At 43.5% G+C, this 26799-nt stretch overlaps 1 protein-coding gene across 3 annotated transcripts; it reads left to right on the top strand.

The window, feature by feature from the left end:
- Positions 1-665: 665 nt before the first annotated feature.
- tlcd4a (TLC domain containing 4a) lies at positions 666-24517 on the top strand. 3 transcript variants are annotated; one of them, XM_046292503.1, is made up of 7 exons: positions 666-928; positions 15921-16090; positions 18050-18139; positions 18242-18300; positions 18531-18625; positions 22227-22300; positions 23653-24517. In XM_046292503.1, the coding sequence occupies exons 2-7, from the start codon at positions 15936-15938 to the stop codon at positions 23966-23968; spliced, it is 789 nt and encodes a 262-aa protein (XP_046148459.1). In that variant the 5' UTR covers positions 666-928; positions 15921-15935; the 3' UTR covers positions 23969-24517. The 3 variants fall into 3 exon arrangements, with proteins under 3 accessions (XP_046148459.1, XP_046148462.1, XP_046148461.1); XM_046292506.1 differs by lacking the exon at positions 666-928 and adding an exon at positions 10128-10147; XM_046292505.1 differs by lacking the exon at positions 666-928 and adding an exon at positions 15513-15653.
- The last annotated feature ends 2282 nt before the right edge of the window (positions 24518-26799 follow it).

Below are 26799 nucleotides of genomic sequence, written 5' to 3'. Positions count from 1 at the left end.
TCTCCCAAAGTTACCGGGATGTCACGTGTTCCTACTTATAGCAATACACTTGTAACAACTTAAGTATTACGAAACTTATGTTCGATCAATTAAACCTCACGTAGCACATAAGCCATTATTTTTTGTTGAGCAAATTCGACACTCATTGGACATCCATTCAAAAACTCCTTGCTTGGTAGGCGAAACGAACAAACGCCACCTGCTGGAGGGAGACCCATTTTCCGCCAAGTTGGGCCTCTCTTTTCCTCCACCTCTCCTGGTGATAAGAACAGTCGTTCGCAAAATGCAGCCCATGGAACGATTCGATCTAGAGTTTGAGTTTGTTAAGCAGAGCCTGTGTACGTTTGGATCTTTACAAAGCTTTGTCCATCACAATATTCAATAATAAATTAATTGCAGTCATTCTTGCACCATGCGATCAATTGTCAATTCTAAACATGTATTTTTTACTCTCTAACTCATAGTCTTATTTTTTTGCGCGCATATGACAGACAAGTGGTGGTCTTAGCACGTCTCTGCAATCGAACGACTAAAATGATCCAGTCACGTAGAAAAACGAATCATGACTCTCGAGTCAGTAAAAAGAATCGTTAAAAAAGAACGAATCATTCGCGAACTGCACATCACTACCCTATAGTAACCTCGCCCGTCACTTCCATAAACGACCATCAGTTATGCAGTTAGGCTACTCTGCTGCATCCCACACCGCTGTCAATATGCGTGTTTTGTGGGGTGGATTTATCATCTATTTCATTGCAATTTAGAACAATGGTCCGGCCATCCTTTTGCTAGGTAGAAGCAAGCTAGCAGGCTATGAGTCAGAGAGCTATCCGTTTGAACAAAATGATTGAACATGGCATTCGACAGAATTTGCTATGCCTTAGCACCATCACAAACCAGTTGAGTGCTGAACATATTTGAATGAGAGGTAAGTCTCGAGGATTTGTGTCAATTTAGGCTATGTGCGTTTATAATTTAATCATAGACTATATATATATATATTATATTAGTTATTATTTGACATTTAAAGGGAATGATGCGGTTCGGCCAATGCGGCGTGAACTGGCCCATTCATGTTGTTGTTGGTTACATTGTTTTACATTAACATTATATTGCATCGATTGACTGCATGATCTTTGATTGTAATGCATCTGCCGTGTAATTTCAATATTACACGTTACGTCACAGCAGATGCTGCGATTAATAGCCTACATTTTGTTGGGTGATGATTTGCAAGTAAAGACCATGACATCCAACGTATCGCCACATCTAGCAACATGGTAGAAAAACATCTGATTTAATATGCCCGACGCAAAATAGGTTTATCTAGAAAATAATGCAAAATAAGTAATAGTTTAATACATTTGCACCAATTGGCCAAAATATTGTGGATGTGTTTTCATGTTTTGTGAACAAGACACCCCAAAAAAAAAAAAAAAAAAAAAAAAAACTGCTACCATGTGTTGTCTCATTGCTGAAAATGTTAACGTTTCCCTCATGACTGCCATGCACCCTCATGGCAGTTTCGTCCTTCTGTAGCTCAGTTGGTAGAGCATGGCGCTTGTAACGCCAGGGTAGTGAGTTCGATCCCCGGGACCACCCATACTTAGAATGTATGCACACATGACTGTAAGTCGCTTTGGATAAAAGAGTCTGCTAAATGGCATATATATATTACTTCTTTGTGTGGCCACTCCCATGACTTATTTGAAAATACTTGTAAAATTCATTTACATGTGCTTGAGGCAGTTTATTTTAGTTTCATTTACATTTACATTTCTCTACCTTTTTGAGGCAACCGCATGACCCTGGATGTATCTTGACCTAGGCCTATTCCAACCTATTCCAACAACTGTCAACAGCAGCAGCGTTGACATACTGAGTGGTAGTTATATAGATTTCAAAGTGAGGCAAAAACTGTTGCTGAATTGCGCTATGGACACCATTATGCGTCAGCTGTCTCTATATGTTGACATTTGACCTCCGTGTCCTTGCCTGGCTCCTGCAAGGAACTGACATCTGCCATAGGAAGCACTGTGTGTGTCTCTGTGTCAAACCAAATCATATAACTGCCCCTGCATGTGTTTCATGTGCCGCATCCAGTGGTGTAAAGTAAATAAGTCAAATACATTGAAGTAGGCTACTAAAGTAGTTTTCTTGGGTATCTTTACTTTACTATTTACTCCACAACATTCCTAAATAAAATATGCACTTTTTACTCCCATACATTTTCCCTGACACCCAAAAGTAGTCGATTGTATACAAGTTAAATCATTTATATACTCATTTATTTAAACCCACTCCCCCCATTGGTGTAATGTTAGCTAGAAACCGCAAGTGTCTATCCAGTTAATGAAAAGGCACCCGCAAAAGAAAGTTCAAGGAACTTGCATTTTGCGTTGTGCATGATCACGAGCAAGGTCATTGTAGCCTATCATTTCTCTTCCCCTGTGAGAACCATGAGCACGGGCTGACTTGGATTTGCTGTGCCGCAGCCTGCCAACAACATACCTACTAAAGGCTGCACCATGTCCATACATGTAGAAAAAACAAAGACGTACACTGCTCAAAAAAATAAAGGGAACACTAAAATAACACATCCTAGATCTGAATGAATGAAATATTCTTGTTAAATGCCTTTTTCTTCACATAGTTGAATGTGCTGACAACAAAATCACACAAAAATTATCAATGGAAATCAAATTTAACAACCCATGGAGGTCTGGATTTGGAGTCACACTCAAAATTAAAGTGGAAAACCACACTACAGGCTGATCCAACTTTGATGTAATGTCCTTAAAACAAGTCAAAATGAGGCTCAGTAGTGTGTGTGGCCTCCACGTGCCTGTATGACCTCCCTACAATGCCTGGGCATGCTCCTGATGAGGTGGCAGATGGTCTCCTGAGGGATCTCCTCCCAGACCTGGACTAAAGCATCCGCCAACTCCTGGACAGTCTGTGGTGCAATGTGGCGTTTGTGGATGGAGCAAGACATGATGTCCCAGGTGTGCTCAATTGGATTCAGGTCTGGGGAACGGGCGGGTCAGTCCATAGCATCAATGCCTTCCTCTTGCAGGAACTGCTGACACACTCCAGCCACATGAGGTCTAGCATGGTCTTGCATTAGGAGGAAACCAGGGCCAACCGCACCAGCATTCTGGTCTCACAAGGAGTCTGAGGATCTCATCTCGGTACCTAATGGCAGTCAGGCTACCTCTGGCGAGCACATGGATGGCTGTGCGGCCCCCCCAAAGAAATGCCACCCTACACCATGACTGACCCACCGCCAAACCGGTCATGCTGGAGGATGATGCAGGCAGCAGAACGTTCTCCACAGCGTCTCCAGACTCTGTCACGTCTGTCACATGTGCTCAGTGTGAACCTGCTTTCATCTGTGAAGAGCACAGGGTGCCAGTGGCAAATTTGCCAATCTTGGTGTTCTCTGGCAAATGCCAAACGTCCTGCACGGTGTTGGGCTGTAAGCACAACCCCCACCTGTGGACGTCGGGCCCTCATACCACCCTCATGGAGTCTGTTTCTGACCTTTTGAGCAGACACATGCACATTTGTGGCCTACTGGAGGTCATTTTGCAGGGCTCTGGCAGTGCTCCTCCTGCTCCTCCTTGCACAAAGGCGGAGGTAGCGGTCCTGCTGCTGGGTTGTTGCACTGCTACGGCCTCCACCACATCTCCTAATGTACTGGCCTGTCTCCTGGTAGCGCCTCCATGCTCTGGACACTACGCTGACAGACACAGCAAACCTTCTTGCCACAGCTCGCATTGATGTTCCATCCTGGATGAGCTGCACTACCTGAGCCACTTGTGTGGGTTGTAGACTCCATCTCATGCTACCACTAGAGTGAAAGCACCGCCAGCATTCAAAAGTGACCAAAACATCAGCCAGGAAGCATAGGAACTGAGAAGTGGTCTATGGTCACCACCTGCAGAACCACTCCTTTATTGGGGGTGTCTTGCTAATTGCCTATAATTTCCACCTGTTGTCTATTCCATTTGCACAACAGCATGTGAAATCTATTGTCAATCAGTGTTGCTTCCTAAGTGGACAGTTTGATTTCACAGAAGTGTGATTGACTTGGAGTTACATTGTGTTGTTTAAGTGTTCCCTTTATTTTTTGAGCAGTGTATATACAGTGGGGCCAAAAAAGTATTTAGTCAGCCACCAATTGTGAAAGTTCTCCCACTTAAAAAGATGAGAGGCCTGTAATTTTCATTATAGGTACACTTCAACTATGACAGACAAAATGAGAGAAAAATAATCCAGAAAATCACATTATAGGATTTTTAATGAATTTATTTGCAAATTATGGTGGAAAATAAGTATTTGGTCAATAACAAAAGTTTATATCAATATTTTGTTATATAGCCTTTGTTGGCAATGACAGAGGTCAAACGTTTTCTGTAAGTCTTCACAAGATTTTCACACACTGTTGCTGGTATTTTGGCCCATTCCTCCATGCAGATCTCTTCTAGAGCAGTGATATTTTGGGGCTGTTGCTGGGCAACACGGACTTTCAACTCCCTGCAAAGATTTTCTATGGGGTTGAGATCTGGAGACTGGCTAGGCCACTCCAGGATCTTGAAATGCTTCTTACGAAGCCACTCCTTCATTGCCCGGGCGGTGTGTTTGGGATCATTGTCATGCTGAAAGACCCAGCCACGTTTCATCTTCAATGCCCTTGCTGATGGTAGGCTTTGTTACTTTGGTCCCAGCTCTCTGCAGGTCATTCACTAGGTCCCCCTGTGTGGTTCTGGGATTTTTGCTCACCGTTCTTGTGATCATTTTGACCCCACGGGGTGAGATCTTGCATGGAGCCCCAGATCGAGGGAGATTATCAGTGGTCTTGTATGTCTTCCATTTCCTAATAATTGCTCCCGCAGTTGATTTCTTCAAACCAAGCTTCTTACCTATTGCAGATTCAGTCTTCCCAGCCTGGTGCAGGTCTACAATTTTGTTTCTGGTGTCCTTTGATTGCTCTTTGATCTTGGCCATAGTGGAGTTTGGAGTGTGACTGTTTGAGGTTGTGGACAGGTGTCTTTTATACTGATAACAAGTTCAAACAGGTGCCATTAATACAGGTAACGAGTGGAGGACAGAGGAGCCTCTTAAAGAAGAAGTTACAGGTCTGTGAGAGCTAGAAATCTTGCTTGTTTGTAGGTAACCAAATACTTATTTTCCACCATAATTTGCAAATAAATTGATTTAAAATCCTACAATGTGATTTTCTGGATTTTTTTCTCTCTCATTTTGTCTGTCATAGTTGAAGTGTACCTATGGTGAAAATTACAGGCCCCTCTCATCTTTTTAAGTGGGAGAACTTGCACAATTGGTGGCTGACTAAATACTTTTTTTGCTCCACTGTAAACCCTAGATTGCCAATGCTATGTATTGGCCAGTGGGAGGCTTTGAAGCCACCGGTCGGCCATATTGGCACTCCCCAGAAGGAGCAGTTCTCCATAGGAATGACTGTAATTCTACAGTATTTCAATGAAGTGTTTTAAACAACAAAATTATATGTACCGGTATGAGCCTTAGGATCTCATCACGGTATCTCTGCATTCAAATTGCATTCGATAAAATGCCACCATGGGGCACTCTGTTCACAACATTGACATCAGCAAACTGCTCACCCACACAAGGCTATACATGCTGTCTTCCATCTGCCCTGTACAGTTGAAATTTGGATGAATCCTTGAAGAGCACACTTCTCTAGCGTGCCAGCGGAGGTGAGCATTTGTCCACTGAAGTCGATTACTAAGCCGAACTACAGTCAGGTCAAGATCCTGGAAAGGACGAGAACGCAGATAATCTTCCCTGAGACATTTCTGACAGTTTGTGCAGAAATCCTTCAGTTGTGCAAACCCACAGTCTCATCAGCTGTCTAGATGGCTGGTCTCCGATGATCCCACAGGGGAAGATGCTGGACGTGGAGGTTCTAGGCTGGCGTGGTTACACGTGGTCTGCGGTTGTGAGGCCGTTTGGACATACTGCCAAATTCTCTAAAACGACATGGTTTATGGTAGAGAAACTAACATTAAATTCTCTGGCAACAGCTCTGGTAGACATTCCTGCAGTCAGCATGCCAATTGCGCGCTCCCTTAACTTGAGACGTGTGGCATTGTGTCTGACACAACTGCATTTTCTTGTCCTCAGCACAAGGTGCACCTGTGCAATGAACCTGCTTTTAATCCGTTTCTTGATATGCCATGTGTTTTAGGTGGATGGATTATCTTGGCAAAGGAGAAATGCTCACTAACAGAGATATAAATAAATGTGTGCACAAAATTTGACAGAAATAAGCTTTTTATGCGTATGGAAATTTCTGGGATCTTTTATTTGTAAATATTTTTTGGTCGAGTGGTTAAACCTCCTCACTATGGTAATAACATATAATATAGCACTTTAGTCCTCTAAAATGGAACCCAGGCCAGAGAGAAGTAGAGATGTAGTGTTTTTCAGGAAGATAAGGTATATGTCTAGCCTAGCTGTTTGAGATGTACATCTTTGGAGTTTGACATGGAGGGTGGTTGTCTTATCCAAAAGCCAATCAAATCAGCCCTTTATGCAAATTATTCAAGTGTGGTTAGGTTATACAAGTAGGTCTAAGTGTAGCAATAGGATACCCATGTTTTACAGATTCAAAAGTGGAGCCTCTGTTTTTGTTGACATTTTCTCGGTACTAGGCCCACATTGAACCATTTCAATTCCAAGAAGTGTCCAAGTGTTCATAGCCTATATGATATGAATACACACACACACACACACCACTACTAGGACTCCTTAGTGGCGCAGCGGTCTAAGGCACTGCATCTCAGTGCTTGAGGCGTCACTACAGACACCCTGGTTTGATTCCAGGCTGTATCACAACTGGCCGCGATTGGGCGGCGCACAATTGGCCCAGCGTCGTCCGGGTTTGGTCGGTGTAGGCCGTCATTGTCAATAAGAATTTGTTCTTAGTTAAATAAAGGTTCAATTAAAAATAATAATTTACTAATGCTCTTGATCGTAAACCACACTGATTGAACTGGCTCACTGGGAAGGTATCAGGAGATGTCCTGTGTGTGTGTGTGTGTGTGTGTGTGTGTGTGTGTGTGTGTGTGTGTGTGTGTGTGTGTGTGTGTGTGTGTGTGTGTGTGTGTGTGTGTGTGTGTGTGTGTGTGTGTGTGTGTGTGTGTGTGTGTGTGTGTGTGTGTGTGTGTGTGTGTGTGTGTGTGTGTGTGTGTGTGTGTGTGTGCTTTGCTTTCTGCAGTGCTGATGAGTGTATCTCTGAGTGGCAGGATCGGGCTGGTTTACTGCCACACCACTGCTGAGGCAGAGACGGGCTGTCTCCTGGGTCATAGCCCCAACTGACATTCTGCTCTACTGCTGCTGGGATCTGAGCCCTTACGGTCATGGATTCACAGTGTACTAGCCCATTATCCTATCGACTGGTATAGGCAATAATAATAATGAAGTACATACAGTTGACATCGGAAGTCTGCATACACTTAGGTTGGAGTCATTAAAACTCGTTTTTCAACCACTCCACACATTTCTCCAACAATTGTTTACAGAAAGATTATTTCACTTATAATTCACTGTATCGCAAATCCAGTGGGTCAGATTTATACATACACTAAGTTGACTGTGCCTTTTAAACAGCTTGGAAAATTCCAGAAAATGATGTCATGGAGTTAGAAGCTTCTGATAGGCTAATTGACATCATTTGAGTCAATTGGAGGTGTACCTGTATATGTATTTCAAGGCCTACATTCAAATCAGTGCCTCTTTGCTTGACATCATGGGAAATCAAAATAAATCAGCCAAGACCTCAGAAATACTATTGTAGACCTCCACAAGTCTGGTTCATACTTGGGAGCCATTTCCAAACGCCTGAAGCTACGTTCATCTGTACAAACAATAGTACGCAAGTATAAACAACATGGGACCACGCAGCCATCATACTGCTCAGGAAGGAGACTCATTCTGTCTCCTAGAGATGAACGTACTTTGGTGCGAAAAGTGTAAATCAATCCCAGAACAACAGCAAATGACCTTGTGAAGATGCTGAAGGAAACGGGTACTAAAGTATCTATATCCACAGTAAAACGAGTCCTTTATTGACAGAACCTGAAAGGACGCTCAGCAAGGAAGAAGCCACTGCTCCAAAACCGCCATAAAAAAGCCAGACTACGATTTGCAACTGCACATGGGGGCAAAGATTGTACTTTTTGGAGAAATGTCCTTTGGTCTGATGAAACAAACATAGAACTGTTTGGCCATAATGACCATCGTTATGTTTGTGTTTGGAGGAAAAAGGGGGAGGCTTGCAAGCCGAAGAACACCACCCCAACCGTGAAGCACGGGGGTGGCAGCATCATGTTGTGGGGGTGCTTTGCTGCAGGAGGGACTGGTGCTCTTCACAATATAAATGACATAATGAGGGAGGTAAATTATGTGGATATATATTGAAGCAACATCTCAAGACATCAGCCAGGAAGTTAAAGCTTGGTCGCAAATGGGTCTTCCAAATGGACAATGACCCCAAGCATACTTCCAAAGTTGTGGCAAAATGGCTTAAGGACAACAAATTCAAGGTATTGGAGTGGCCATCACAAAGCCCTGACCTCAATCCCATAGACAATTTGTGGGCAGAACTGAAAAAGTGTGCGAGCGAGGAGGCCAACACACCTGACTCAGTTACACCTGCTCTGTAAGGAGGAATGGGCCAAAATTCACCCAATTTATTGTGGGAAGCTTGTTGAAGGCTACCTGAAGCATTTGACCCAAGTTAAACAATTTAAAGGCAATGCTACACTCAATTAGTATTTGGTATGTAAACTTCTGACCCACTGGGTATGTGATGAAAGAATTAAAAGCTGAAATAAATAATTCTCTCTACTATTATTCTGACATTTCACATTCTTAAAATAAAGTGGTGATCCTAACTGACCTAAGACAGGGAATTGTTACTAGGATTAAATGTCAGGAATTGTGAAATTGAGTTTAAATGTATTTGGCCTAGGTGTATGTAAACTTCCGACTTCAACTGTAACTGTCATGTGTAGACCATAGAATCATCTGGAGATCAAAACTAACATGCTGTGTTGCTGAGTAGAAAATGTAGGCCTAATTATAGCAGCTGCATTTTACTGCATGAAAGGTATTGTCTGCATGCATTGATATTCATAATGTGACAATATGGTACAGAATGAAATAAGAGCCAGAACATCAGGACATTCAAGGGTGTCCAATCGCAGCAGCACCCAAGGCAGCATGACAATCTCCACAGCGCACTGTGTGTGTGTATGTAATGGCTTTCTGCTGGTCTGAGCTGGTGCTTGGTTGGTTGGTGATGTTTGAGCCGAAGGCTTATCTGTATGGATCAGTGCTTTCTCTACTCTGCACGGGTCAGAAAGGAAGATTCTACAGCAGGATGAGTCCATCTCTCTACTGTATGGGGACTAACTGTACAACTCCAGACATCACTGTTGTGTGCTAAAGTTTTCCTTCTAGAATCCTGACAATAGAGGTCAATAGAAACACGCAGAATTTATGTTTGGTTGATGCATAGGCCTATATGGTCAGATTTATGAACATTTTGCCCCAGTTACACGCACCATATCTACACTGAGTATTCAAAACATTAAGAACACCTGCTCTTTCCATGACCGACTGACCAGGTGAATCCAGGTGAAGGCTATGATCCCTTATTGATGTCACTGTAATATCCACCTCAATCAGTGTAGATGAAGGGAGACCGGTTAATGAAGGATTTTTTTAAGCCTTGAGACTAGAGGTCGACCGACTATGATTTTTCAACGCCGATACCGATTATTGGAGGAGCAAAAAAAGCCAATACCGATTAATCGGACGATTTTTAAAAACAATTTTTATTTGTAATAATGACAATTACAACAATACTGAATGAACACTTATTTTAACTCAATATAATACATAAATAAAAATCAATTTAGCCTCGAATAAATAACAAAACATGTTAAATTTGGTTTAAATAATGCAAAAACAAAGTGTTGTAAAAGTGCAATATGTGCCATGTAAAAAAGCTAACGTTTGATTTCCTTGCTCAGATCATGAGAACATATGAAAGTTGGTGGTTCCTTTTAACATGAGACTTGAATATTCCAAGGTAAGAGGTTTTAGGTTGTAGTTAATATAGTATTTATAGGACTATTTCTCTCTATACCATTTGTATTTCATATACCTTTGACTATTGGATGTTCTTACAGGCACTTTAGTATTGCCAGAGTAACAGTATAGCTTCCATCCCTCTCCTTGCCCCTACCTGGGCTCGAACCAGGAACACATCGACAAGAGCCACACTCGAAGCAGCGTTAACCATCGCTCCACAAAAGCTGCGGCTCTTGCAGAGCAAGGGGAATAACCACTCCCAAGTCTCAGAGCGAGTGACATTTGAAACGCTATTAGCACGCACCCCGCTAACTAGCTAGCCATTTCACATCTGTTACACCAGCCATTAGGCTGATAGGCTTGAAGTCATAAACAGCGCTGTGCTTGCGAAGAGCTGCTGGCAAAACGCACAAAAGTGCTGTTTGAATGAATGCTTACGAGCCTGCTGCTGCCTACCATCGCTCAGTCAGACTGCTTTATCAAATCATAGACTTAATTATAACATAACACACAGAAGTACGAGCCTTTGGTCATTAATATGGTCGAATCCGGAAGCTATCATTTAGAAAACAAAACGTTTATTATTTCAGTGAAATACGGCACTTTTGTTAAATCATCCCCCAGCGTCGCATCGATTATATGCAACGCAGGACACGCTAGATAAACAAGTAATATCATCAACCATGTGTAGTTATAACTAGTGATTGATTGATTGTTTTTTATAAGATAAGTTTAATGCTAGCTAGCAACTTACCTTGGCTTCTACTGCATTCGCGTAACAGGCAGGCTCTTCGTGGAGTGCAATGAGCAGGTGGTTAGAGCGTTGGACTAGTTAACCGTAATGGTTGCAAGATTGGATCCCCGAGCTGACAAGGTGAAAATCTGTCGTTCTGCCTCTGAACAAGGCAGTTAACCCACCATTCCTAGGCCGTCATTGAAAATAAGAATGTGTTCTTAAGTAACTTGCCTAGTTAAATAAAGGTATTTAAAAAAATAGGCAGAATCGGCGCCCAAAAATACCAATTTCCGATTGTTATGAAAACTTGAAATCGGCCCTAATTAATCAGCCATTCCGATTAATCGGTCGACCGCTACTTGAGACAATTGAGACATGGATTGTGTATGTGTGCCATATTAGAGGGTAAATGAGCAAGACAAAATATTTAACCACTTGCTCCTACCTGGCACGCAGGCGTCCCATCTAGAGCTCTGGAAATACAAATGCGCTATGCTAAATGCTAATAGTATTAGTTAAAACTCAAACGTTCATTAAAATACACATGCAGGGTATTGAATTAAAGCTACACTCGTTGTGAATCCAGGCAACGAGTCAGATTTTTAAAATGCTTTTCGGCGAAAGCATGAGAAGCTATTATCTGATAGCATGTAACACCACAAAAGACCCGCAGGGGACGTAAACAAAATAATTAGCATATTCGGCGCTACACAAACCGCACAATAAAATATAAAACATTCATTACCTTTGACCATCTTCTTTGTTGGCACTCCTAGATGTCCCATAATCACTATTGGGTCTTTTTTTCGATTAAATCGGTCCATATATAGCCTACATATCGTTCTATGTAGACTGTATGATAAACGGAAAAAAAGAGCGTTTCATAACGTAACGTCATTTTTTAAAATTCAAAAAGTCGACGATAAACTTTCACAAAACACTTCGAAGTACTTTTGTAATGCAACTTTAGGTATTAGTACACGTTAATAAGCGATAAAATTCATCAGGAGGCTATGTAACTTCTATAGGTGTCGTCTGGAAAAAAACATGGCCGAGAGAGCTCGACCAAAACATCCGGTCGGAGAACGGAGGGAAGGAGTTCCCTTGAACCGGTTAGACCAAGAATCAATTGCGAATCAAATGACAAGACTCTAGACAACGTGTGGTAGCTGTAGGCGCTGAAACCTTGGTCTCATGTAATTCGGTTCACTTTGAACAATTCCTGGAAGTAAGCGCAAGGATATTTATTTCCATTTTCAGTGATCAGGTTTTCCTGCGCTATTCGATGAAACACACGCTCTGTTAAAGTCACAGCCGTGATTTAACCAGTTTTAGAAACGTCAGAGTTTTTGCTATCCACACATACGAATCATATGCATATACTATATTCCTGGCATGAGTAGCAGGGCGCTGAAATGTTGCGCGATTTTTAACAGAATTTTCGAAAAAGTAGAGGGTCGACTTAAGAGGTTAAGTGCCTTTGAACGAGGTATGGTAGTAGGTGCCATGCGCACTGGTTTGAGTGTGTCAAATCAAATTTGATTTGTCACATACACATGGTTAGCAGATGTTAATGCGAGTGTAGCGAAATGCTTGTGCTTCTAGTTCCGACAATGCAGTAATAACCAACAAGTAATCTAGCTAACAATTCCAAAACTACTACCTTATAGACACAAGTGTAAGGGGATAAAGAATATGTACATAAAGATATATGAATGAGTGATGGTACAGAGCGGCATAGGCAAGATACAGTAGATGGTATTGAGTACAGTATATACATATGAGATGAGTATGTAAACAAAGTGGCATAGTTAAAGTGGCTAGTGATACATGTATTACATAAAGATGCAGTAGATGATATAGAGTACAGTATATACATATACATTTGAGATTAATAATGTAGGGTATGTAAACATTATATTAGGTAGCATTGTTTAAAGTGGCTAGTGATATATTTTACATAATTTCCCATCAATTCCCATTATTAAAGTGGCTGGAGTTGAGTCAGTGTGTTGGCAGCAGCCACTCAATGTTAGTGGTGGCTGTTTTAACAGTCTGATGGCCTTGAGATAGAAGCTGTTTTTCAGTCTCTCGGTCCCAGCTTTGATGCACCTGTACTGACCTCGCCTTCTGGATGATAGCGGGGTGAACAGGCTGTGACATCGGGTGGTGTAGGTGTCCTGGAGGGCAGGTAGTTTGCCCCCGGTGATGCGTTGTGCAGACCTCACTACCCTCTGGAGAGCCTTACGGTTGTGGGCGGAGCAGTTGCCGTACCAGGCGGTGATATAGCCCGACAGGATGCTCTCGATTGTGCATCTAGAAGTTTGTGAGTGCCGAATTTCTTCAGCCTCCTGAGGTTGAAGAGGCGCTGCTTTGCCTTCTTCACGATGCTGTCTGTGTGGGTGGACCAATTCAGTTTGTCTGTGATGTGTACGCCGAGGAACTTAAAACTTACTACCCTCTCCACTACTGTTCCTTCGATGTGGATAGGGGGGTGTTCCCTCTGCTGTTTCCCGAAGTCCACAATCATCTCCTTAGTTTTGTTGATGTTGAGTGTGAGGTTATTTTCCTGACACCACACACCGAGGGCCCTCACCTCCTCCCTGTAGGCCGTCTCGTCGTTGTTGGTAATCAAGCCTACCACTGTTGTGTCGTCCGCAAACTTGATGATTGAGTTGGAGACGTGCGTGGCCACGCAGTCGTGGGTGAACAGGGAGTACAGGAGAGGGCTCAGAATGCACCCTTGTGGGGCCCCAGTGTTGAGGATCAGCGGGGTGGAGATGTTGTTGCCTACCCTCACCACCTGGGGGCGGCCCGTCAGGAAGTCCAGTACCCAGTCGCACAGGGCGGGGTCGAGGCCCAGGGTCTCGAGCTTGATGACGAGCTTGGAGGGCACTATGGTGTTAAATGCCGAGCTGTAGTCGATGAACAGCATTCTCACATAGGTATTCCTCTTGTCCAGATGGGTTAGGGGAGTGTGCAGTTTGGTTGAGATTGCATCGTCTGTGGACCTATTTGGGCGGTAAGCAAATTGGAGTGGGTCTACGGTGTCAGGTAGGGTGGAGGTGATATGGTCCTTGACTAGTCTCTCAAAGCACTTCATGATGACGGAAGTGAGTGCTACGGGGCGGTAGTCGTTTAGCTCAGTTACCTTAGCTTTCTTGGGAACGGGAACAATGGTGGCCCTCTTGAAGCATGTGGGAACAACAGACTAGGATAGGGATTGATTGAATATGTCCGTAAACACACCAGCCAGCTGTTCTGTGCATGCTCTGAGGGCGCGGCTGGGGATGCCGTCTGGGCCTGCAGCTTTGCGAGGGTTGACACGTTTAAATGTTTTCCTCACGTCGGCTGCAGTGAAGGAGAGTCCGCATGTTTTGGTTGCGTGCCGTGTCAGTGGCACTGTATTGTCCTCAAAGCGGGCAAAAAAGTTATTTAGTTTGCCTGGGAGCAAGACATCCTGGTCCGTGACGGGGCTGGTTTTCTTTTTGTAATCCGTGATTGACTGTAGACCCTGCCACATACCTCTTGTGTTTGAGCCGTTGAATTGAGATTCTACTTTGTCTCTATACTGACGCTTAGCTTGTTTGATTGCCTTGCAGAGGGAATAGCTACACTGTTTGTATTCGGTCATGTTTCCGGTCACCTTGCCCTGATTAAAAGCAGTGGTTCGCGCTTTCAGTGTCACGCGAATGCTGCCATCAATCCACGGTTTCTGGTTTGGGAATGTTTTAATCGTTGCTATGGGAACGACATCTTCAACGCACATTCTAATGAACTCGCTTACCGAATCAGCGTATTCGTCAATGTTGTTGTTTGATGCAATACGAAACATATCCCAGTCCACGTGATTGAAGCAGGAAATGCAACACTGTTTTTTTCACACAACTTTTTCCCTTGTGTATCGAGTGGTCCACCGCCCAAAGGACATCTAGCCAACTTGACACAACTGTGGGAAGCATTGGAGTCAACATGGGTCAGCATCCCTGTGGAGCTCTTTCAGCAGTTTGTATAGTCCATGCCCAGGCAAATTGAGGCTGTTCTGGGTGTAAAAGGGGGTGCAACTCAATATTAGGATGGTGTTCCTAATGTTTGGTATACACAATGTATGCATGCCTTTGAACGAGGTATGGGGTGGCAGGTAGTCTAGTGGTTAGAACGTTGGACCAGTAAACGAAAGTTTGCTAGATCGAATCCCCGGACTGACAAGGTAAAGGTAAAGATCTTATTGTCCTGCTCCTGAACAAGGCAGTTAACCCACTGTTCCTAGGCTGTCATTGTAAATAAGGATTTGTCAGTAGCTGACTTGCCTAGTTAAATAAATGCCTTCACTTTTAATATTTAACCTACTCTGTGTTATTTACTTACTACCCATATTGATCTACAACAGTGTCTCTGGAACAATTCCCGGGGGACATTCTAGGTAAATTATTTAGTTTATGGTTTGCCTGTACCCTGTCCCTGGCCATAACGTATGTCAGTATAGCCACCGACCTTATATTCTCCACAGCACTTCCTTTGTTGGTGTCAGTATGTCTCTTTGGGCCAGTATGTCGGTTCATTAGCCTAAAGCACCCGTCTTCTCCACTCCCTTAGTTTAGCCAAGCCAAACGTGAGTTCTGTTAAACATTGACTGACTTTGGATTTCACTGACGGACACACATTGAACACCATCACACTGAGACAGTCACACCACAGTCATGCCATGGTGCAATTCAAATGGATAAACACAGGCTGAAGAAAATAACTTTTCTAGGATAAATAGTAGGTGAGTGAAGATCAACTCTGTTGATTTGGATTTATAAGTGATAAGCTTGAGGTTGGGCCGAAAATGGTTTGTTCCTTACTGCCTGTAACCTAAAACTTAGTATACTGCCTGTCTACCTAGTTGTATCCACAGTTGTTCTTTGTTTTGCCTATATGTTTTCTCAATGCAACCTAGATGTTTTTTTTAATCTATCCAACTGACCGTTCACCTTTCACCTTCTTTCTCCCTTCCTCTCTCTCCTCCCACTCTCTCCCTCCCTCTCTCCAGTGGGCTTAGGCGGCCATGGACCTGTTCAGCCAGCTCATCCTTGTCATCTCGGTCACCAGTTTCCTCTCCTTCCAGTGGCTCTTCCACCGGGTCAGTCCCTGGGTCTCCAGCCGTGTCAGCCCTGGCTTCTTACGCCTTGCAGACAAGCAGAAGGTGGAGTGGAACTCAAGGTATAGAACACTGGCTACTGGCTGCAACACACACTGATAATATACTTTGTGGCAGCACATTAATGCATACATTTTAGTGGATGTAGAATAGAGTCATCGTCCATATTTCCATAATGGGCACACTTGGTTAATGTTTTCGAACGTATCCCACAAAATTGTGGGTCAGAATATTTACAGTAAAGTGTCGACAGTCTGCTAAGTTGTTAATTTGTCGTCCAGTTGTTTTACATAGTTCATGACTTAATGTGCCGCCATATCTCACCAGATTTACTAATCAAAATATCGGACAAAAATACACTCTTATCACACCGCATGGTACACTGTGTACCATGCACAGCTATGATATAAAATCCTTATGGTGTCAGTTATTATTATTATTATTATTATTATTATTATTATTATGATTATTATTACAACTGTCCATAGTAGAGTGTACTGTATACTGCAAAGCTACAGCTGTCTTGAAGATTACAGATTACCCTCAGATGACCCTGTCTGTGAAGGTTCTGTAGTGGTCTCGTCTTTCTCTGGCAGACTGGCAGGGAGATGTTGATGTGGGTCTTTACAGGAGGAACACAGACCTGGCTTACAGTAGATACAGCCTAACTGAGTCCGCCTGGTCGCCTGATTTACTTGACAACCTGTCTAACTTTCTCGACTGACTGACTGGCTTTCTGCCTGTCTGACTGCCTGATAGCCTGCCTGTCTGACTGCCCGCTTGCCTGTCTGACTGCCTGATAGCCTGCCTGTCTGACTGCCTGATAGCCTGCCTGTCTGACTGCCCGCTTGCCTGTCTGACTGCCTGATAGCCTGCCTGTCTGACTGCCTGATAGCCTACCTGTCTGACTGCCTGATAGCCTACCTGTCTGACTGCCTGATAGCCTACCTGTCTGACTGCCTGATAGCCTACCTGTCTGACTGCCTGATAGCCAGCCTGTCTGACTGCCTGATAGCCTGCCTGTCTGACTGCCTGATAGCCTGCCTGTCTGACTGCCTGATAGCCTGCCTGTCTGACTGCCTGATAGCCTGCCTGTCTGACTGCCTGATAGCCTGCCTGTCTGAGTGCCTGATAGCCTGCCTGTCTGAGTGCCTGATAGCCTGCCTGTCTGAGTGCCTGATAGTCTGACTGCCTGATAGCCTGCCTGTCTGAGTGCCTGATAGCCTGACTGACTGACTGACAGCCTGCCTGTCTGCCTGCCTGACTGACAGCCTGCCTGTCTGCCTGCCTGACTGACAGCCTGACTGCCTGATAGCCTGCCTGTCTGACTGCCTGATAGCCTGCCTGTCTGACTGCCTGATAGCCTGCCTGTCTGACTGCCTGATAGCCTGCCTGCCTGATAGCCTGACTGCCTGATAGCCTGCCTGTCTGACTGCCTGATAGCCTGCCTGATAGCCTGCCTGTCTGACTGCCTGATAGCCTGCCTGCCTGATAGTCTGACTGCCTGCCTGTCTGACTGCCTGATAGCCTGCCTGCCTGACTGCCTGATAGCCTGCCTGCCTGACTGCCTGATAGCCTGCCTGTCTGACTGCCCGCTTGCGTGTCTGACTGCCTGATAGCCTGCCTGTCTGACTGCCTGATAGCCTGATTGCCTGTCTGACTGCCTGATAGCCTGCCTGTCTGACTGCCCGCTTGCCTGTCTGACTGCCTGACTGCCTGCCTGTCTGACTGCCTGACTGCCTGCCTGTCTGTCTGACTGCCTGACTGCCTGCCTGTCTGACTGCCTGACTGCCTGTCTGACTGCCTGATAGCCTGCCTGTCTGACTGCCTGATAGCCTGCCTGTCTGAGTGACCCCTGAACGGTGTTTAATCTCCTTTTCTAATTGGGCTGAATCTGTCTGCTGGTGGCCGTGCAACCAATCAATTAATTCCACCTGCACTGTGCACAGCAACGCTTAATCTGCATCACTTATTAAAGTGTTTTATCACAGATTTGACCAGGGGTGTGTGTGTTCTTTTAGGACAGTGTCCACGCTTCATGCCCTTGTGGTGGGACTCTTCTGTCTCTACATCCTGCTCTTTGATGACGCCATCAATGAAGACCCCGTGTGGTGAGGACTCTGTCGCTATGTTGAAGTGTATGATGGAACCAGTGTGTTGTGTACATACTATTTACCCATTTTGTGTCTTGTCCTGTGTTTTTCTGCCAACAGGGGAGATCCCACACTTGTGAAGATAAATGTTGGCGTAACAACAGGCTACCTCATATCTGGTGAGAACAAAGACACTTTAGTCTCATACCCACTTGCAAAGGTCCTCATTCACTACAGGACGTCTTGGCAATCCCTAGCCACTCTTCGGCGACATTGGCAAAATCAGTTTTGTTTTGCCCTTTTTGTCTGTACCAGAATTTTTGTTGTTGTTGCATTTCTTAACACTTTTGTTCACCTTGATGTAATATCTTCTGTTTAATATTGTGTTGTTCTTTTCGTCTGTTCCCAGATCTGCTGCTAATATTTTACTATTGGAAGGCGATAGGCGACAAGTTTTTTGTAGTGCACCACCTGGCAGCGTTATATGCTTACTACTATGTACTGGTGAGTTCCCTATTGTCCAATAGCAGAACATGCAGGCAAGATGGGAAAGAGACGACTAAAGGTGAACAGCTGTGCCATGTCATGCTGGGTGATTGTGATGACAGGGCCGGGAGATTGGGTGTAAGGAGAGCGCTAACGCGTGACCATAGTTCTGGTCCTATTAGCTCTGCTAGGACTCTGCTAGTGAGAACATGTGGCGCTAGCCTGCCGGCACTATTTTCACCTTCTTCTAATGCATCTCATTAGCTAATCCTCAGCTGTTGAATATATGTGTATGGGAATCATTAGAATAGTATAGGGCCATACTGTTGGCTTGATAGTATATCATTCACCCAGGACCTGGACTCTTGTGATGTCGTAAAATGTGATAGCCTATGTGTTGGAAGTTATTGGGAATTGCTTTCGTTGGTAATGTTTTGTCTCACGTTAGGGATTGTGATTGAGTGTGAAAAGGGTTGAGGTTATGATACAAGAAGTGTGCATACATTTAGGATGATCATTGGGGATAGTTTGGATTGAAAGAATGACTGATATGTTTGTTGATTGTCGGGTATTACCATGCTTAATCGGCACTGTCTAGTCAAGGAACATGCTTGTTTGTCTGGACAGTGACAATGAACCTGGTTATAACCACTGGTTATAATGGTGAAGCAGGTTGTATGCCCAGCCATCCAGGACACTGCTGTTCACCCTTGGTCTGTAGCCATCCAGATCACCAGGTTCTGTAGCTCATAACAATGTTGGTATTTTTTGCATGGAATGCTTAATGATGGTAATGGCCGACACCCTCCTTCCCTTCTTCCTCACCTTGCCCTTAAGTCCTGCATTTATTTCATTGATCCCTCAGCCTTTTATGGAGCTGGACTGAGCTGAGCTGTGCATGCCTCCATTTGTCCGGGCATTCCCAATGTTGGTGGAGGGGTCTCCAACTACTGTATGTGCATGCCAAAACAACGTTACTGCCTCTTACTGTTTTGTGGCAGAGATGAGCTCTGCCTCCTTTCTCTCAAACTCTTGTCCTCTGCCCCACTATTTCCTAAGCTGCTTCTTCCTAGACTGTTATGGCAGAGGACCCTTGAGAATAACTGAAATGTTGATGATAATAATAACACTTTGCCATGAATGATGCTTAAATGTGTCTCGTCTATGAATGTGTCCTCACTGTAATGCTTTAGCTCTGTGAGGGCTTGCCTACTTAACTTCAAGCCTCACGTGTCTCTGTTTTAAGAGTGGCCTTGTTTCAAACCAACCCATAACCTTAAATCTTTCTACAATAAGCTTAACTGAGTTTATCCCTTAGCGTTGTATGCAAATTGTATTCATATCCAACTTGAAGGACAAAAATGTACAGTGTATGCATTGCAAAGCTACTCTGAGGTACAATGCATTTCAATGTACATTTGAGAGAAAATGTGAAAGTGCACATTTAAAAACAAAAAGGCCATACTGGTGTAGGCCATACTGGTGTAGGCCATACTGGTGTAGGCCATACTGGTGTAGGCCACTGTCACTGGACACTCACGACTGCTTAGCACAGTCATGCTTGTTATTACTTAGCAAAATACAAAAACCAAGTAACTTTGGGACATACTATACACATTTGCTACAATCTGTTCAACTTAAAAGCCCTTTAAAACTTGTTGTACTAGTTGATGGATTTTACTTTTTTATTCTGGCTTTCTATCAAAGCTGTTAAGTCAGTATGTTGTTAATTTGGCGACTATTAATTGATCCAGCTGTTTTATGTAGATGTAGATTATATTAGATCATTGTAAAAACAATAAGGCTATTATACCCAGAACAAGCAAACTAATTCATAGGCTAATATTTGATTGCTGTTTGATTTCTAAAGCGCATGTTATCAATGTTGTTGCTTCTTTATGCTTCTAACTATAGTTGCACCTTTCTCTCTAATCTGTCTGTCTCATAGAGATAGATAAGAGGACTCTAGTGCCCAGAAGCCAGTTTAAGAATGGGCAGCGCCATTAAGGACATTCAACATTTTGAAGTAGTCAACTGGGTGGCACTTCCTATTGGTTAAGGGATCAGCCAATGAATTATACTTGTGAGCACACATTCCATAATTCCAGGTGGCAGTAAATTGCCAACCTTGGTTTTATACCTGTTCAAACAACCCACTCCAGGTGGCAGTATGCACCCTTTCCATTTGTTTACCAACTCATAGAAGTGGTAGAAGAGGAATGTTGACTACTTCAAAATGGAGATGGCCTCAATGGCGCTGCCCATACTCTCACATACGCCGTAATGGGCCAGATACGGCGTTGCGACCTGTCACTTTCTCTATGGTCTGTCTCTCTATCCTTTGCTAATACGGTCTCTTAAAAGAATATAGTCTCACAATTACCAGCAAAACATTCATGCACAAACTACCCAATTCAAATTAGGTTGTGTAAAATGTAAACGCTTAAGATCAGGCCTGACTCCTCGAGACTGAATCCTTCCTGTCTTGTCTGCTGTTATTGCCTTTGTGCTACACTGAGCAGATATGACCTATCTGTCCAGTAACGGTATGGATTTACCAGTACCTAGAGGTTCTAGCATGGAGATGCTGGGAAAGGTCAAATCCTCTCTGGTATAACTTGAACCATGTCCATATCTTGAGAGTAAGTATATGCCACGTAAGAACTTTTGTTTCAGTCTTATAAGGTAAGTTTCCACTTTTGGTGTGTGCTTTGTGGATAATCTTGCCCTGTGTTAAGCCTGAAATACCAATAGGATATGGAAATGAGACTTGTTTTTATGAGCAGATTTGTACACCACCCGGAAGAGAGCGAGCTGATACCAGCCCCTAGATCATACCAGCACTCATGTCCGAGGGTGATAATATAGGGTCGATACCTTCCTATAACAGCTTGTGATTATAAGCATCGCTCTTATATGCATGGCTTATCATTGCTCATTTGGCTAGTAGCTGAATGTCTACACGTCAAACCCTGGCTGTGCGTGCACACTATGTTGAGCTTTACTTAACACTATGCTATTAGAAATGTTGCCAACCCATTCATGTTGTGTGTGTGTGTGTGAAGGGACTGTAATTTAGCCGTTTCACCGACACCGTCATTTTACTGAGTCATTAACTTCGTGGTTTTTTTTAGTCCTGGAACCTCATTGCTGTCATGGAGGCTGTCATCGTAAATATACCCTCAGTGATATAAATGAGCACTCCGTATATTGGGTTCTACTGAAGATGAAATAAGAACACAGACTACGTAAATGTGGACCCTTGAAAAGCCTGAAGACGTTAGCTGAGTCTCCAGAAAAATAGCCACGGAGCAGACCTATAATCAGAAAGTGATTTCAATGATTACATTTTAGATCCAAACCCCTCCGAAATGGCTCCTTAATTAATTGAGTATGGTAAAAGTGAGATCTTAACTCGTTTCCCCCCGAAAAATGTTTTACCATTATCATGTGTTCTTTTGTTAATGATGTTGGATTCATCTTTCTGTACACACGTGGTGTGAAGGCCTCCCTTTAACTATACTGATGTGATGTTTGATCAAATGAAAGCATTTCCAGTCCCTTTCTTTCCTGTTTCAATGTTTCTCTCCATTTTCCTCTTTTTACCCTGTTCTTCCAGGGACACGGAATGTTGCCTTATTTTGCTAACTTCCGTCTGCTTGCAGAGTTCTCCACGCCGTGTGTCAACCAGCGGTAGGTAGCAGCTGTATATAAACTCATTGAATATGTCTATGGTAGGTACCATAGACATATAGTTTAGACAGGACAGTGACACTCATGACCAATTGGCTCAGAAGCCCTGCAATGCAGCTGCTGAAAAAATAAACCCTATTCATTTGTTAAGTAACTGTCCAGTGAAAATCTCACTTAATATTCATCTAACTCACACCCAAATAAAGTTGTTTACTCATCCTAAAACATAAACTCCACCTCAAACTTGATTCTCAAACAAATTGTTTAAATGCTTTCTTTTTCCTCATAGAGGATGATGTGAACTGGTCGATCAGCGGTCGTCTCGCGTGAATATTTTTACTGACCGCTATACGCCCCAAACATTCTGTTGTTGGGGTACGCCCCCACCATTCTGTTGTTGGGGTACGCCCACACCATTCTGTTGTTGGGGTACGCCCACACCATTCTGTTGTTGGGGTACGCCCACACCATTCTGTTTGCCCACACCATTCTGTTGGGTACGCCCACACCATTCTGTTGTTGGGGTACGCCCACACCATTCTGTTGTTGGGGTACGCCCACACCATTCTGTTGTTGGGGTACGCCCACACCATTCCGTTGTTGGGGTACGCCCACACCATTCCGTTGTTGGGGTACGCCCACACCATTCCGTTGTTGGGGTACGCCCACACCATTCCGTTGTTGGGGTACGCCCACACCATTCTGTTGTTGGGGTACGCCCACACCATTCCGTTGTTGGGGTACGCCCACACCATTCCGTTGTTGGGGTACGCCCACACCATTCCGTTGTTGGGGTACGCCCACACCATTCCGTTGTTGGGGTACGCCCACACCATTCCGTTGTTGGGGTACGCCCACACCATTCCGTTGTTGGGGTACGCCCACACCATTCCGTTGTTGGGGTACGCCCACACCATTCCGTTGTTGGGGTACGCCCACACCATTCTGTTGTTGGGGTACGCCCACACCATTCTGTTGTTGGGGTACGCCCACACCATTCTGTTGTTGGGGTACGCCCACACCATTCCGTTGTTGGGGTACGCCCACACCATTCCAACACAGAACCTGCTTTTTAACATACTTTAACATTTTTGTAAGGAAAAATTATTTCACTCATTGTAATTATAGTTCATATTTTATACAAATCTGGAAACACTGGACAATTACTTTCATATATTGATTTCAATATATATGATTTTTGAGTTTTTATGCCCATCTGTGAGAGATTACCCTTTATATTGTTTGAATCCCATTAAGCCCAGAGTTGTGTTTGAATCCCATTAAGCCCAGAGTTGTGTTAACTTCAGTTTTTCTCCTCCTCTACTTCATTGTACTGACTGTCTTTCTTCCAGCTGGTTCTTTGAAGTGTTAGGTTACTCCAAGTCCTCCAGGCCCAACATCGCTAATGGGATGGCCATGGCCGTTGTCTTCTTCCTGGTTCGCATTGCCGTCATGCCCCTCTACTACAGCCGCATGTGGTCCGTGTATGGCACCGAAGCCTTCTACCGTGTCCCGCCGGAAGGCCGAGCTGCCTGGATCATCTCCAGCATCTGTCTGGATGTCATGAACGTCATGTGGATGCACAAGATCGCCCGCGGCTGCTACAAGGTCATGCGCTCGGCCCGGCGACACAAAGTGGGGACACAGGAGAATGGAAAGGCTGAATAAAAAGCAAGAGGATGGTTGATGTTATGGGTAAGGAGAGCCCATTGAACCACTGTCTCCTTTTAGTGCACAATTGGATTAGTAACTTTACCTGACTGGGACTACTGTTTCAGTGTCAGCTTTTCGTAAGTTAGTTAAGTCTTGCACTGACTGAACTTTATGGTAATAGACGCAGGACATTGATGTGGACAAAGGGGCAATATCTTGGGCAGTGATGTGTATAACTGCCTCTTAGCAATACTTCCTGTGCATGGCAAATATATTTTTCTGTTGCATTTTATCACAAAACGGCGTGTCTGGGTTGAAGTCTGTTTTTCCCAAACGCTTCACTAAGTCAAACGTTTACTGCTTGTTCTAGACCATAGACTCAAATGTGTGAATGGTCCTGTGCTCCCCAAAACAACTTGAAGCACCTCCCTTTCATTTGCATTTTTATATACATTTGAAGTTGGAAGTTTACATACACTTGAATTGAAATGTATTTGGTTAAGGTGTATGTAAGTTTAGGTTTTTCATAATTCTTGACATTTAATCCTAGTAAAAAATCCCTGTCTTAGATCAGTTAGAATCACCACTTTATTTTAAGAATGTGAAATGTCAGAATAATAGTAGAGTGATTTATTTCAGCTTTTATTTCTTTCATCAGATTCCGAGTGGGTCAGAAATGTACATGCACTCAATTAGAGGTCGACCGATTTATGATTTTTCAACGGTGATACCGGTACCAATTATTGGAGGACAAAAAAAGCCGATACCGATTAATCGGCCGATTTTTAAAATGTATTTGTAATAATGACAATTACAACAATACTGAATTAACACTTATTTTAACTTAATATAATACATCAATAAAATCAATTTAGCCTCAAATAAACAATGAAACATGTTCAATTTGGTTTAAATAATGCAAAAACAAAGTGTTGGAGAAGAAAGTGAAAGTGCAATCTGTGCCATGTAAGAAAGCTAACGTTTAAGTTCCTTGCTCAGAACTTGAGAACATATGAAAGCTGGTGGTTCCTTTTAACATGAGTCTGCGATATTCCCAGGTAAGACGTTTTATGTTGTAGTTATTATAGGGATTATAGGACTATTTCTCTCTCTACCATTTCTATTTCATATACCTTTTACTATTGGATGTTCTTATAGGCACTTTAGTATTGCCAGTGTAACAGTATAGCTTCTGTACCTCTCCTCGCTCCTACCTGGGCTCGAACCAGGAACACAACGCCAACAGCCACCCTCGAAGCAGCGTTACCCATGCAGAGCAAGGGGAACAACTACTCCAAGTCTCAGAGCGAGTGACGTTTGAAACGCTATTAGTGTGCACCCCGCTAACTAGCTAGCCATTTCACATCACATCGTTGCACCAGCCTAATCTCGGGAGTTGATCGGTTTGAAGTCATAAACAGCACAATGCTTGACACACAACGAAGAGCTGCTGGCAAAATGCACGAAAGTGCTAATTGAATGAATGCTTATGAGCCTGCTGGTGCCTACCATCGCTCAGTCAGACTGCTCTATCAAATCATAGACTTAAATATAACATAATAACACACAGAAATGCGAGCCTTAGGTCATTAATATGGTCGAATCCGGAAGCTATCATCTCGAAAACAAGACATTTATTTTTTCAGTGAAATACAGAACCGTTCTGTATTTTATCTAACGGGTGGCATCCATCAGTCTAAATATTCCTGTTACATTGCACAACCTTCTGTCATAATTATGTACAATTCAGGCAAATTAGTTCGCAATGAGCCAGGCGGCCCAAACTGTAGCATATACACTGACTCTGCGTACAATGAACGCAAGAGAAATGACACAATTTCACCTGGTTAATATTGCCTGCTAACCTGGATTTCTTTTAGCTAAATATGCAGGTTTAAAAATGTATACTTCTGTGGATTGATTTTAAGAAAGGCATAGGTGTTTATGGTTTGGTACACATTGAAGCAACGACAGTTGCTCCAACGCGAATGCGCACTGCATCGATTATATGCAACGCAGGACACGCTAGATAAACTAGTAATATCATCAACCATGATTAAGTGTAATGCTAGCTAGCAACTTACCTTGGCTTCTTACTGCATTCGCGTAACAGGCGGGCTCCTCGTGAGGCAGGTAGTTAGAGCGTTAGACGAGTTAACTGTAAGGTTGCAAGATTGAATCCCTGAGCTGACAAGGTAAAAATCTGTCGTTCTGCCCCTGAACAAGGCAGTCAACCCACCGTTCCTAGGCCGTCATTGAAAATAAGAATGTGTTCTTAACTGACTTGCCTAGTTAAATAAAGGTGTAAAAAAAAAAGAAGTTTAAATCAGCGTCCAAAATTACCAATATCCGATTGTTATGAAAACCTGAAAACGGCCCTAATTAATCGCCCATTCCAATTAATCGGTCGACCTTTACCCTCAATTAGTATTTGGTAGCATTGCCTTTAAATTGCTTAACTTGGGTCAAACGTTTCGGATAGCCTTCCACAATACGTTGGGTGAAATTTGGCCCGTTCCTCCTGACAGAGCTGGTGTAACCGAGTCAGGTTTGTAGGCCTCATTGCTCGCACACGCTTTTTCAGTTCTGCCCACAAATATTCTATACGATTGAGATCAAGGCCTTGTGATGGCCACTCCAATACCTTGACTTTGTTGTCCTTAAGCCATTTTGCCACAACTTTGGAAGTATGCTTGGGGTCATTGTCCATTTGGAAGACCCATTTGCGACCAAGCTTTAACCAAGCTTTTTAATGTTGCTTCAATATATCCACATAATTTGGCTGATTTATTTTGATTTTCCCATGATGCCAAGCAAAGAGGCACTGAGTTTGAATGTGGGCCTTG

This window comes from Oncorhynchus gorbuscha, linkage group LG12 (genome assembly GCF_021184085.1).
Source record: "Oncorhynchus gorbuscha isolate QuinsamMale2020 ecotype Even-year linkage group LG12, OgorEven_v1.0, whole genome shotgun sequence".
NCBI lineage: Eukaryota > Metazoa > Chordata > Actinopteri > Salmoniformes > Salmonidae > Oncorhynchus > Oncorhynchus gorbuscha.
The sequence above is the reverse complement of the archived record's forward strand: the minus strand, read 5'-3'. Positions and strand labels throughout refer to the sequence as shown.

Excerpts from the sequence above, each read along its gene's own strand:
- tlcd4a (XM_046292503.1), top strand. The coding sequence starts at position 15,936 with ATGGACCTGTTCAGCCAGCTCATCCTTGTCATCTCGGTCACCAGTTTC. Across the intron at positions 16,091-18,049 it reads AAGGTGGAGTGGAACTCAAG|GACAGTGTCCACGCTTCATG; the intron begins GTATAGAACACT and ends GTGTTCTTTTAG. Across the intron at positions 18,301-18,530 it reads AACAGGCTACCTCATATCTG|ATCTGCTGCTAATATTTTAC; the intron begins GTGAGAACAAAG and ends GTCTGTTCCCAG.